At 38.0% G+C, this 13,907-nt stretch overlaps 1 protein-coding gene across 1 annotated transcript in view; it reads left to right on the top strand.

The window, feature by feature from the left end:
• Window positions 1-13,907, top strand: part of PRKDC (protein kinase, DNA-activated, catalytic subunit) — a 199,887-nt gene that overhangs the window by 144,585 nt on the left and 41,395 nt on the right. Inside the window, exons 62-67 of the mRNA XM_070392843.1 lie at window positions 2,072-2,251; window positions 5,020-5,225; window positions 8,048-8,186; window positions 9,029-9,217; window positions 10,121-10,345; window positions 12,165-12,273. Of these exons, the coding sequence (XP_070248944.1) occupies window positions 2,072-2,251; window positions 5,020-5,225; window positions 8,048-8,186; window positions 9,029-9,217; window positions 10,121-10,345; window positions 12,165-12,273 (1,048 nt within the window). The remainder of the gene's footprint in view (window positions 1-2,071; window positions 2,252-5,019; window positions 5,226-8,047; window positions 8,187-9,028; window positions 9,218-10,120; window positions 10,346-12,164; window positions 12,274-13,907) is intronic.

The following is a 13,907-nucleotide window of genomic DNA, read 5'->3' as shown; positions in this document are numbered from 1 at the left end:
TCCTGTGTACCCTTCATCTAGCTACCCTCAATAGTGTTCCTTATATAATGTGTACATTATTAAGACCTATAAATTGACATTGTTACAGTAGTATCAACTAGACTTCAGACTTTGTTCATTTTCATCATTTTCCTCTTCATTGGTGTGTGTGTGTGTGTGTGTGTGTGTGTGTGTGTGTGTGAGAAGTTCTGTGCATTTTTTTCCCATGTATAGATCCAGGTAGTTACCCTCGCAGTAGCTCTTGGTTATCAGGGAGTGCTTTCACATTTCTCTCATTAGATTCTCACAGTAATTTTGTGACCTTGAAGCAATGACTAGATACATTTACAGATGAAGACTTGAAGGTTAGGAAAGAATGGGTGGTATGGTTAAAGCTGTCTGCCTCCCTGGTTGGAGCGTCAGGACAATGCTCTCCCTGTTTGATGACTGGTCCAGTGCGTTTTCTATGTTGCCACTAGTTCCCAGTTTTTCTAGCGCCTCGCGTACATGTGCTCACAGCACTGCCTCAAAAATGATGTTGACTCCTGCTCTCCTAGGCATGATTTGCTTCTCTCCACACTGGAGAGGTACGTGATATGTAATGATGGTAGTAGGTTAGCAAGCCTGGAACTGTTGAGACACCCATGTCCAAATAAGTTCATCTCATTTGTGCTTGGAAAAAAATAAAGATGGTAAATATTGTTTTGAAAAAGCAGGACTATTTTTTTTATTTTTTTAGGGAGGAATTTACTTACTTATATTTTTGTTAATTCTTCAAATTCTAATACTTTATTCAACAAATGTTAATATACGGAGTGACACCGCCTGTATGCCAGGGCCTGTTCTAAGCACTGGATGCAGTGGTGGGTAACAGAGGCCTCCGTGGCTGTCCTGGCCCTGCCGCTCTGCCTTAGGGGCCTCACGTGTGGACAGAGCTAACAAGGAGCATGTCAGCCAGCCGTCCATGCCCAGCAGCAGCATCTGTTGCTCTGGAGACACTATTGTCTTAATTACTGTTGCAGTTACTGTGACAGAATGAGCATGTGGGACTCCTTGGAAAATAAAGGAATTTGTACACAAGAACCAGTGCCTTGTAGATATGGAAAGCTGACTCTACATGTTAAGAGAAAAAAGCAGGTCACCAAACAAGCATGTGCGTGTCAGTACAAGAGCAGCCCTGACAGTAACTAGATGTAGTATAATATGGGTGATGTTTATTTTCTTTTTTCCTAATCCATATTTTCTAAAATCTTACATTGCAACTATTATTACTTTTTATAAGATAAATACATTACTTAAATTAATAAGCAAAGTATAAGTCACATTGTACTTTTTCTTCAGACACAGCTTTTATCAAACAAAATAATTTAAAATTTTTATTTATTCATACACTCAAGCCTTCATTTAAAAAATATAGACACAGCATGCCAGAAGTTATTCTGAGTATTGGTGTTATAGACACAAATAAAGGATAATAATGTTCCCGTGGTCATGGAGTATGAGGGTTAAAGCCATTAGAGATAAATAGCCCAAACTCGAATGACACATAAACAGCTACTAATGGTTTTAATAGTTTGATGGCACCTTGAAAATTAAAATTGGCATTTTATTTTAGCTCATTGGTTAGTTATTTTAAGCTTTACAATGATGTTCATGTGAAGATAATACCTGGAAGTTTAATTTTCTCCAAGATTTTATCAGTTACCACACTGAGCACTTGACATACATTATCTTGGCTAATCTTACCAAAACCCTATGAGATGTGTCCTGTTATCCCCATTTTAATTATGAGGAATCTGAAGGCCCAGACTCACACAGGAGTTAAGATATGTGTTTCCAACTTTTAAATTCGTATCTCTGGGTCCAAAATCTGTGCTGTCATGCTTTCAGAAGGCACATGTCAAGCAGTTATCTTTGGTTAAACTCCAAATTCTCCCCTTGTCAATGTCTGTTAAAAGTTTCTAAATAGAAATGAGATCTTTAGTAGATATGTTTGCAACAGTTTGTATTTTCAAATAAAGCTTTGATAGTTGGTAAATTGAAGAATTTTTACTTCAGTTCCTAATTTCTTTTCCTTTTGAATATTTTACAGAGAGACCCAATAATGGCAAAGCAACTTTTTGGCAGCTTGTTTTCTGCAATTATTAAGGAGATGGACAAATACAAGACCGTGTCTGAGAAAAACAACATTACTCAAAAGTTGCTCCAGGACTTCAATCATTTTCTCGCCACCACTTACTCTTTCTTTCCACCTTTTGTCGCCTGCATCCAGGTAAAAGTCTACACACACTTCATAAGATGCATTATCTACTTGGCCTTTGCATGACTATGCCATAAGACTTCTTTTGCTGGGGGAGGGGTGGGGGTATCTGCAATAGTGTCAACAATAAAAAATATAAATTAGAAAAACAAAACTTCATTTGTTTCCCAGGTTCAAACACAAGACATTTAAGAGAGGAAATGGACTCTGGTTTGGTTGCCTCTTACAGATGGGTAGATGTAACTTATTTGTACTTAGAAATAATATATGTGACAGGAAAGTCCAAAATTAAACTTGGTATAAAAGTGCTTTGGTTTGTAATGAGCCATGCCCTTCAGGTTTTGGTTGCCCACTTCCTTAGGTAGCATTTCACTAAATTTTTCCTGCTTCCTGACTGCCTTCAGGAGATGTTGATTGACTTTGTTCTAAGTGGTGGGGACACAGGGATGACGAGACACAAATTTCTGCCCTCCAAGAACATTCTAGATGGGTGACAGATAGTAAACGGGCAAATACAGAAGATAACATGAGGTAGCAGAAGGTAGCATAGAACCTGAGTAGTATATACGTTAGCTAAAGTAATGCAGGGTAGGAACGAGGCAGGTGAGTAAGAGCCTTTGATCAGGGTGGGGTGTGTGTGCTACTATAGGTACTTCTTAGATGGAGCGTCAGAAAAGGCCTAAGGCGGTTTGAGCAGAGAACTTAATGTAGACGTACTTGCAGTTCTTACTAAAACAGACTTATTGGAAGACTACTTTTTATGTAAGAAATGTTTTCTTTGCCACTCAAAACATGGGTCATTAATCAGTCTGTTATAGAAAATCTTTTTGTTTTAGTATTTTCAGTAACCTCCCTAGAATAATTTAAAAATTATATTCTTTAATATTATTTATTAGTAGCTTTGGTTTGCAAACTAATTGGGTAATAATTCCCTGAGATGAAGTACTTGGTTCTTCTGTTTTGTTCTTTTTGATGTAGCATAAAACTGTTAATATCGTTTTTTAGTATATTAGTTCTAATATTGTTGGTTTATAATTTCCAAGTAGAATTTCTTTATTGTTTTTCTCCTGGCCACATTAGAGATAAAGTTTGAGTAATTGTATTGAATCAGTCAGTATTTCAAAGTAACTTTCTCTTCACATTATATTCTGAAGTGATTTTTAAAATCTGAATTTTTAGTTTTGTTTCTATATTTGTCTAAAAAACTAGTTTTTTTCATTGTCATTTAGGAGAGTCATTAACTGCCATTACGTAAATAAATAACTTTGATTACTGCTTGACATTGACCATGAAAAAAGCAGCACAAATGGAAGGCAGTGCCTGCGGTTTGCAGCATTTGCTGTTACGACTTTTTCTTTGTGGTTCATATCCAAAACTATGATTTGTTTTTTCTCTCCATGGAATCATAGTACATAGTACATTTGGCATAGCGTTCTTTTCTAGCAGGATGACTGTCTCTTTGAAGTGCTACTGCCTCACCAGAACTTCCCACAATGAGTTTATCTGTGATGTTGCTTAACAACATCCTTCAAACCGAAAGAAAAATCCATTTGGCCATTTTCACATGCCGTAGTCAGTGACCGGCAAACAGACATTAATTTGGTACCCTACATTTATGCTATTCATTGCTTGTTTGAATCTGTATTCCAAGACCCCTAACATAGAGCTCATGTTGGCTTGGTGGAAACTCCGTCAGACTTAGCAAGTGGTCCAGGCCTGGCACAGCCATGAGGGAGTTGGGAAGAGGCTGGTGTGGATGGGGAGGAACTGTTCATATTGTCCTTTATATTGATTTAGGATTTATTTCTCATGATTTTGGTGTATATAGGACTCTCAAATTGAGAGTTACAAAGTAAAGGTCAATATAATAATTCATGAGTGAAAAAGATGGGGGCGGGGAGGTTTTAAAAAGAATATTGGAGCTGAGTGTACCTACTTTTTGGTGATCAGGTATGAAATCTATGTTTCAGCTGCTTTAAAAAAAAATTTTAAGCCTCACCCGAGGATATGTTTGTTTGGTTTTTATTTCTTAGAGAAATTGAGAGGCCGAAACCGGTTTGGCTCAGTGGATAGAGCGTCGGCCTGCGGACTGAGGGGTCCCAGGTTCGATTCCGGTCAAGGGCATATACCTTGGTTGCGGGCACATCCCTGGTGGGGGGTGTGCAGGAGGCGGCTGATCGATGTTTCTCTCTCATCGATGTTTCTGACTATCTCTCTCCCTTCCTCTCTGTAAAAAATCAATAAAATATATTAAAAAAAAAAAAAAGAGAAATTGAGAGAGAGAGAAAGACATCGATGTGAGAGAAACATCGAATGGTTGCCTCCCATAGGCGCTGACTGGGGATGGAACTCAAGACTTAGGTATGGGCCGACAGGGAATCAAACCCACAGCCTTTTGGTGTACAGTATAATACTCCAATCAACTGAGCCACCTGGCCAGGACTTAGCTGCTTTTCTCATCAATTCAGGCTAAATATTCCTCACAACTGCAATTGTTATTTGTCTCTATGGCATATATATATATATATTCTTCTATTTTTCTAGTGGGTGTTATTTTCTGCGTTAAATTAAAAAGTAAATGTAGAAATAAAAGGTCATTTCCTCCTCTGAGCAAACTGAATGTTGAGGAAAATTTAATAGAATTATGCAGAGAAAGTTTTAGTTATATCACTACTTACATCAAAACTTTTCTTAATGTCTGCTAGAATGAATTATTCACTTGTGAAGGTCTGGTCAACATACCACAAGCTAAACAGCTCTGTATGTTTGTGGTTTCACAGGAAATCAGTTGCCAACACACGGACTTGCTGAGCCTGGACCCAGCTTCTGTCGGTGCTGGCTGCCTGGCCAGCCTTCAGCAGCCTGTGGGCATCCGCCTGCTCGAGGAGGCCTTGCTCCACTTGGCACCTCAAGAGCCACCTCCCAAGCGGGTTCGGGGGAGGCCCCGCCTTCCCCCTGATGTTCTCCGCTGGATGGAACTTGCTAAGTAAGCTCTGTGATCCAGACGCTGTTGAGAGAACAGTGAATTTCATTTTGGCAGAAAATGAACAAGTAAAGTTGATAGTAACACTGTTATAAACATTTTTGAAAAACCTTTCAGGTAGAGTACCATTCCATGAGATGACAAGGAATATCTTGCCCAGGGAAAGAGATTCATTAAACCTGATAATTTCTTTCACTATACAATCTTTTTGGACTTGGGATATTTATGCACTAAGTTTTGTTTCCTATAAGTGTGGCTGTAACTTACAGTTCCTAGTATTTTGAATGTGTTTGCTGCTTTGCTATACTGAACAGAGGGTGATTTATTATTTTCAGCAGGATTCACATTTTTTACGAACAATTAAATCCAATTATTTTGTTTATTTGGGGGGGGGCGGAATTTTGTTGTGTAGTTATTCTGTTTTGTGTTATGTCTGTTTCTTTCATTAGTTGTGGTTTTATCATAAGAGAGCCAGTGATTCTGAGACGTCTCCTGGTTTAAGTTGAATTTTAATTTGAACTTCTATTTTATAGCACTGATTTTTAGATCTTCAAGTTCTAGGGTAAAAGAAAGTAAAAGTAAGGGTGCAGATTCCTTACCTTTTCACTATTTTATAGTCATTTTTATCTTTCTTAATTCAGACTCTGAGTGAGTAAGGCATTCTCAGGTGCTGAGAAAATTAAAATACGAATTAGACATTTCTCACAGGCTCACAAAACTAGTCATATGTACTTATATACATGACTAACCATAATATGAAGTAGGAGGTGATGAGTTTTCTAAGTGGCAAGTCCATCCACATCCTGGGTCAGTTCAAAGAGTGCACCTAGGCTTTTTTTATCTTCTTTCAGATGTACAGGGTGGGGCAAAAGTAGGTTTACTGTTCTGAGTATGTGAATCACAGTTTATTCTTGTATTATTATTATTAACTAGAGGCCTGGTGCACGAAAATTTGTGCACTCAGGGAGGGGTCCCTCAGCCCAGCCTGCATCCTCTCACAGTCTGGGAGCCCTCAGGGGATGTCCAACTGATGGCTTAAGCCTGCTCCAGGGAGCGGGAGGCAACCAGCAGGCAGATTAGGGGATGGCCCTGCCCCCCATCACCCCACTGCTGCCACCAGTGGCCTCCCTCTGCAGGAGGCGACCAGCGGGTTGATTGGGGGATGGCGCTGCCCCGCCACTGCTGGTCGCCGTCCCCTCCCTCTGCCTACTGGCACCTGCCTTGGCTGGCCTGGTGCTGCCAGCTTACTGGCCCTGCCCCCCACCGACAGGTCATTCTGCTGTTCAGTTGATTTGCATATTAGGCTTTTATTATATAGGATTATTGTATTATTTTCCATACAAACTGTAAACCTAATTTTGCCTCACCCTGTATAGGAACAATAATTAACACTTTGTGCATTTAGTATTTTCAGGGAGTGAGAACTCATCTAATGTGCATATACTGGGTAAATGAAGCGCTTTTAAACACTTTTTGTAATTTTTTTTAATACTTTCTCATACTGTTATATGTAATATTTTTGCATTTCTTTCAAACACTTTTGAGAATATAATTTACCTTTTCTTGATATGTCACAGTCATGGTTTTGCGCATGTTGTAGTATACATCATCCAGGGATCTTGGGGCCAGTGTAGGGTAGTCTCTTTTCTGAGTTCCTGAAAAATGCTTGTAGCTTCATCTCCTTTTGGGCTCTTGGGCCATGAGCTATTAACGTTTAAAGTTTACCTTTACTTTTTTTTGTACCTTTAACCATCTTTGGATGTGGAAATAAGAGAGCCATATGTGTAAAGTTTTAATCTAAATTTGTAACAGTAGGCTCTGAGAGAGAGAGCTCATGGGCTCTTTTATGTACATACATGAGATTTCATACCTGTGAAGGGACTAAACTGGAGGAAAACCAAGGAGGAAGCCATCCTTGCCTGGCTGGTCAGGTGACTGCAGATTCAGGAAGAGTGACATTTGTGTTAAGACTTAAAAGATGGGGGAAAAATTATAGGGGGAAGGGAACAAGCTTACTAAACATTTACCTTAGAACAGTGGTTCTCAACCTTGGCTGCACATTAGAATCACCTGAGAATCTTTTTAAAATCCTGTTTTCTGGGCCTCATCCTCCGGAAATTCTGTTTCTTTGTTACTAACGTTGTGACCCCACCCCATAACAAAGAAACAGAATTTCTGGAGGATGAGGCCCAGAAATCAGGATTTTAAAAAGATTCTCAGGTGATTCTAATGTGCAGCCAAGGTTGAGAACCACTGCCTGAGAATATCTTAAAAGTGGAAGCTTGGTTGGTGGGATCAAGCAGATTTGTGCTAATGTGTTGCAAAGATAAAGAATGCTCAAGCAAATATTAAGGCTGTAAGAAATTACTTTGAAATAACATTGAGATTGTCCATAGAACTCAAATTAAAGCATGGCACCAGTAAAACCTGGATTAATTTTTACTCACTTCTGGGCTCTTGACTACCTTCCAAATTTTAGAGCAAGACAAGGATTCTAAATAGGTCACCCACAGATATGTGCAGTGGTACTGTAATGGTACCATTAACATGGAAGAAGTTTATTGAATGACATAATTAACATATTGTTAACCTACATTTTCATATTTTACTTCAAATGCACCTTAGAATAATTTCTGTCTTCTCTATGATTAAAGTAGTCACTTCAAAATTTAATGGTAACTTCAAAATTTTAAAGATTTTATAAAACAAAAGTAAGATTTTGGTTAATATGTGACATCTTGATTTAATATTTTATTATGATAAATACTTTAAAATATTGGGGCATTCATTAATGTGGACGTTTCCCCCTTTGGTTTGCCTTATAGATTGTACAGATCAATTGGAGAGTATGATGTCCTCCGTGGCATTTTTAGCAGTGAGATCGGAACAAAGCAAGTCACGCAGAATGCACTATTAGAAGAAGCCAGAAGTGACTATTCTGCAGCTGCTAAGCAGTATAATGAGGTAAAATTGATCTCTAGCAAATGTCAGTAGATTAAACACTTTTGTTTTCTGGATGGAAAAACTGTTAGTTTTAAATTTGAGAGCTTCATAATGTTTCAGCTTTATGCCTTAGATTTTTACACAAATTCCAGAGAATTGTTTTATAATAACCAAAATATTGCTGTTTCTCTTACTCTTTTTAAGAAAACATCATTGAATAACAGATAAAGCATTTCATAAATTACCAAATACTATAAAACTGTAAGTTACTTCAATATCTGCTAGAATATTTCATTTCTATGTAATAGATTCCTTTTCTTTGGCAAGAAAAAAATATATGAATAGGTAAGTGAGATTGGTTTTGGGAAAATGACTTTAATTTTATTTTAATATTTTCTGTTTTGAGTTGCCAGTGGCTATCCCAAGTGTAGATGTCCAGCAGATATTTGAAATTCAGGGCCTGTGACCTGTGTGACTCTTAAATGATCAATTCAGGTTGTAAAATTCTCTGCAATTTTCTGTAAATGTCCTATTATAATTTTCATTCTAAGAACTTTATAACTAGTAAATAACCCACAGTATTGACTTAAATCTAGTTATGGGTCACTTAAAGTCTTCATTTTATTAATTGCCTTCATTGGTAAGTTTCTCAGAAAAATGGCTTTTCTCTTGGTTAGGGTTTTTATATTAATTTGTTACTATAACATTCCTTTTGTTTGTTTTATTCTCCCATTCAGTGTTACTTTATTTTCCTTTTTCTTTCCCTTTATCATAAACCTGAAAATGAATGTTATACTACCTACATTATTTCATTTGTATTCTTTGAACATTGTAACATAATCTTAGGAACTTTTCTTTGCCAGGCTCTCAATAAACAAGAGTGGGTGGATGGTGAGCCTACAGAAGCCGAGAAGGATTTTTGGGAACTTGCATCCCTTGATTGTTATAACCAACTGGCTGAGTGGAAGTCATTGGCATATTGTTCTATAGTGAGTGTCGACAGTGAGAGCCCTCCAGACCTCAATAAAATGTGGAGTGACCCATTTTATCAGGTGGGTAGAATCATTTTAGAAGTTGCTGAAATAAATAATGTACATGGTCAGGTGTTCTCTAAGTAATTAAGTTGCTTAAAACTTTTAAAAAATACAGTAGTAGTTGTGAAGCATTAGGATAGTTATATATCCTGATTCCCCCCCATAAACTCCATAGTATTGTTAAATCTCTTACCACTTTTAGCTAACTCCTTTAAAATAAGTGGCATGTGTTTAAAAATAAATATTGCCTTAGCTGGTTCGCTCAGTGGATAGAGTGCAGGCCTGCCGACTAAAGGCTCCAAACAAGAGCACATGCCCCAGTTGCGGGCTTTATCCCCAGTAGGGGCCGTGCAGGAGGCAGCCAATCAATAATTAACTCTCATCATTGATGTTTCTATCTCTCTCTCCCTTTCCCTTACTCTCTGAAATCAATAAAAAATATATTAAAAACTAATAATAAAAATAAATATTAACATAACATCCCTGGTATGACATGGAAGAATATTTTCTGTTCTCTTTGCACTGGGTCACAGGCAACATATGGACATGCTCCAATTCCCAGAGCAAGATGGCTCCCCTCACAGGGTCACCCCAACTCTTGAACAAGGCTGCTCTCCTGGCCTCTCTCACAATGCTGCTGTCCTGGCTGTGCTTAAAGATTCCTCACTGTGTATGTGACATCCGCTGTATTTCAGCTAACAGTGCGCAGTTCCTACTTTCTACAGGACATGTTCCTACATATTTTGTGGTTACATAATGAGCAAGTTTACTTGAGCATGTCTTAAAAATTATAGTTTTCAGGTTTGAAGTATCGAGCATAATCACTTTGTCTCTAAATCTTGAAATATAAAATTATACTAAATTATATTATAGTAATAAAATGATTAGGCATCCTCACATTGTCTTTCTGATGTTCCGTAGGAGACCTATCTACCTTATATGATCCGCAGCAAGCTGAAGTTACTGCTTCAAGGAGAGAATGACCAGTCCCTGCTGACATTTATCGATGAGGCTGTAAATAAGGAGCTCCAAAAGTCCATTATAGAGCTCAATTATAGTCAGGAATTGAGTCTTCTTTATATCTTACAAAATGATATTGACAGAGCCAAGTATTATATTGAAAAATGCATTCAAATTTTTATACAGGTAATACAGATACACCGATCTGAAATGTGCTATTTCTGTGATTTAGTTATTTATTTTTGTTAATTCTCACCTGAGGATATTCTTTCCACTGATTTATTTTTTTCCCACCAAGCAACTTACAGGGCTGCTGCTTCTCCACTGATTTTTTGAGAGTGGAAGGGAAGGGGAGAGACAGGGAGCAACATCGATATGAAAGAGACACATTGATTGGTTGCCTCCCGCACATGCCCTAGTTCAGGTGGAGATGGAGCCTGCCACAAGGTACATGCCTTGACGGGAATTGAACCCGGGACTCTTCAGTCCCAGGGCTGATGCTCTAACCACTGAGCAAAATAGGCTAGGGCTGTGGTATTTTTAAAGTTAGTAAACTAGTGAATAAAAAAATAATAAAACATTTTAATTTACTATTTAATACCGCCCATTTTCTACTATTTTCTTCTGATAGCTCTCTTTACTCTGTTTTTTTTTTTGTCTTAATGCCTTTAAAAAGTTTTTCCCTGTTATAGAAGTTCTAATTTTTGTTTTACCTTAAGTTTTTATTTTTCTCACACTGCTAAAAAAAGAAACACTTGAGAGTCGACTTTTACATTTGGAGTAAGTGAATAGAAGTTTGGTTGCTGGTTGGGAAAGAATATGAATCTTCCCTGTTTATTTTCTGCCATTTTTCCTTTTTGCTTGTTGGAGAATCTTCCTCTGATGTTTGTTTAATTTTAAATTCACTGTCTTGTATAGAGTCTATTAACAACATTAATCATTGGCACACAATGATCATTAGAAGCAAAGTCACTTATTTTTTTCTGAGTTTTAAAAAATATTTTTAATTGATTTTTTCGAGTGAGGAAGGGAGAGGGAGAGAGAGAAGCATTGATGTGAAAGTGAAACATCAATTGGCTGCCTCCTGCACAACTACTACTGGGGATCGAGCTCGCAACCTTTCAGTGCGTGGCATGACACCCAACCAACCGGCCAGAGCAATTGTCTTTTATTTTTAAACTTTAAAAGTTGATTAATACACTCAAGAAAGTTTATTGAAGTAAGAATTGGCTTCTATACTTAGCTATTTACATTAGAAGATTTTGTGATTTTTAAAAATATATTTTTATTGATTTCAAAGAGGGAGAGAGTGATAGGAAAGACAATCATCAATTGGTTGCCTCCTGAACGACCCCTACTGGGGATTGAGCCTGCAACCCAGGCATGTGCCCTGACTGGGAATCGAACTGAGACCTCCTGGTTCATAGGTCCGTGCTCAACCACTGAGCCATGCTGCCTGCGCGGATGTTGTGATTTTTTGTTGTTAATCCTCACCTGAGGATATTTTCTCCGTTGATCTCTAGAGAGAGTGGAAGAAAGGAAGGGAAGGGGGAGAGAGAAACATTAATGTGAGAGACACATCAATTGACTGCCTCTCATACATGCCCGGACCAGGGCCGGGGATCGATCTTACAGCCCAGGTACCTGCCCTTGACTGGGAATCGAATCCTTGACCCTTCGGTGCGTGGGCCAACACTCTAACCAGTGAGCATCACTGGCCAGGACAGGTTGTGATTTTTAAAAAGTGTTGGCAAGTAGAGGCAATGATAGGTCATTTGTATTGTTTTTATTGATTTCAATGAACCAAAAGGGGTTTTCAACCTAAAATATTTTCAAAAATTATATTATCTGTTAATTTCTTGTATGACCTCATTATTAACCACAGTGAGACACACTGTGTGATATATTTGTATGGTAGTTGCTGTATTTTACATTTTATAGAACTGTATTAAAGTTTAAAGTCTTAAATTGATTTGTAAACAATGTTAAATGCCTTTTTTTCTAGAACTATTCTAGTATTGATGTGCTTTTACACAGAAGTAGACTTACCAAATTGCAATCTGTACAAACTTTAATTGAAATTCAGGAATTCATCAGCTTTATAAGCAAACAAGGTAATTTTTTTAATCTACCATTATTTTTTATAATTATGGAAGAATTTTATTATCTGATTTCTTTTTTTTGGTTACTGGAAGTATATATTTTTAATATACGGGTTAGAAACTATTTTAAGTTCATTCTACAAATATACATATTTTGATATTAAAATGAATGTATAAAATGTTCAAACACTATTCTAGACATTGGGGGTATAAAACCAAAGGAAACAGATTGCCCAGCTTGAAGAGCATTCAAAATAGTGGGGTAATTTCAATATGATGTGATACCTGCTGAGGCGGAGGCGGGCATGGGAAACTAGATGGCAGAACTGCCCTGGCCTGAGGAGCGCACAAGGCTCCTGGGGGACGGGCCTGAACTCACTTTGGAGGTGGAAAGGGGCTTTGCTGACTGCCTGCCTGACAGAAGCCTGCAGCGCCCCAGGTGCAGGAGGTTCTGTGACTGGCTGCCAGGTGCCCTGGCCTGAGAGAGGGAGACTGCAGGCTCAGACAGTGGCCTTCGCCACCACCAAGGGGATTATATCCTGGTGCCGATAGGAGGCCACCCGCAGTACTTCTTTGTAAATCTAAATTTTAATTTTTGTCCTAAATAATTAAAAATAATATGAAAGAAACTTTTCAGAGTACTAATGATACATGAAATGCTTTGTATTTTCCAGGAGCTATTAATCTCTTTTTTCTGTATTATCTAGTTTTTATAATAGTTTTATGAGATGAAGATTCTATCTCCTCTTTTTATAGAGGCTTAAAGATTAAAATTTCCCACACTATTAAAGTGAAAGATCCAGATTTTGAACCCAGAATTGTCTGATTTAAGCTTGTGTTCTTAACCACTACTTTCCACCAACAGAAAGAAAGAAAATGAAAGCTTTAAACATTAGCAATGTGAAATTTCAATTTTATGATAATTATTATGAATCCCTTTTCCAAAATCCTTTGTTACTGGGCAGTCCCCTGAATCAGAGGGTATAGCTCTCCGTTCCTCAGTTCTTGTCAGTCTTGCAAGAAAGATTTCAGATGAGTGACAGACAGCAGTGTTGAAGCAAAGTAAGCAGATTTATTAAGAATACACTAGACATAAAACACAAGTGGGCAACTCAGGTAGTCTGAGCACACTGCCTAATGGGGGTTCAAGGAGTTTTATACCCTTCCCTCTACAGGTTTCAAAGTTCCCCTGCCGAGTATCTTGGATAGCAGACTAGGTTTCAAAGTCCCCTTCTACATTATTGTGACTTATCTCAGAATGCTTGTATATACATCTGGTCATCTTGTTTGGCAAGTCCTAAGGTGGCTAACTTCTTTGTTTAGTGGGTGAGATAAAATTCCTCCTTAATTCCCCCTCTCCTCTTTCCTGTCCTAGCAGTTATCTTTCCTGCCTAACATCCCCCAAGAAATACCATCAAAATCCTTTTGGGGTTTTGTTGTATGTCCCCCAGACTTTATTTGTCTTGGCTTTAGCTGGCACAAATGACACTAATTGTGTCTTTGTTCTCTATTTAACCAGGCCAGGGTGATTTAAGCTATGTATTCTCTGGTTAGGAAGGAGAGGTATAAACCATTTACTTTCAAGTGTCTTTGGTGAAAATAGGTCTTGCGATTCACAAGCTGGCTGCAAGCTGCCCAAACTGTTT

This window comes from Myotis yumanensis, unplaced genomic scaffold, assembly GCF_028538775.1.
Source record: "Myotis yumanensis isolate MYYU_CA2020_CCGP unplaced genomic scaffold, mMyoYum1.0.hap1 SCAF_15, whole genome shotgun sequence".
NCBI lineage: Eukaryota > Metazoa > Chordata > Mammalia > Chiroptera > Vespertilionidae > Myotis > Myotis yumanensis.
This window is presented reverse-complemented; position numbering and strand designations above follow the sequence as displayed.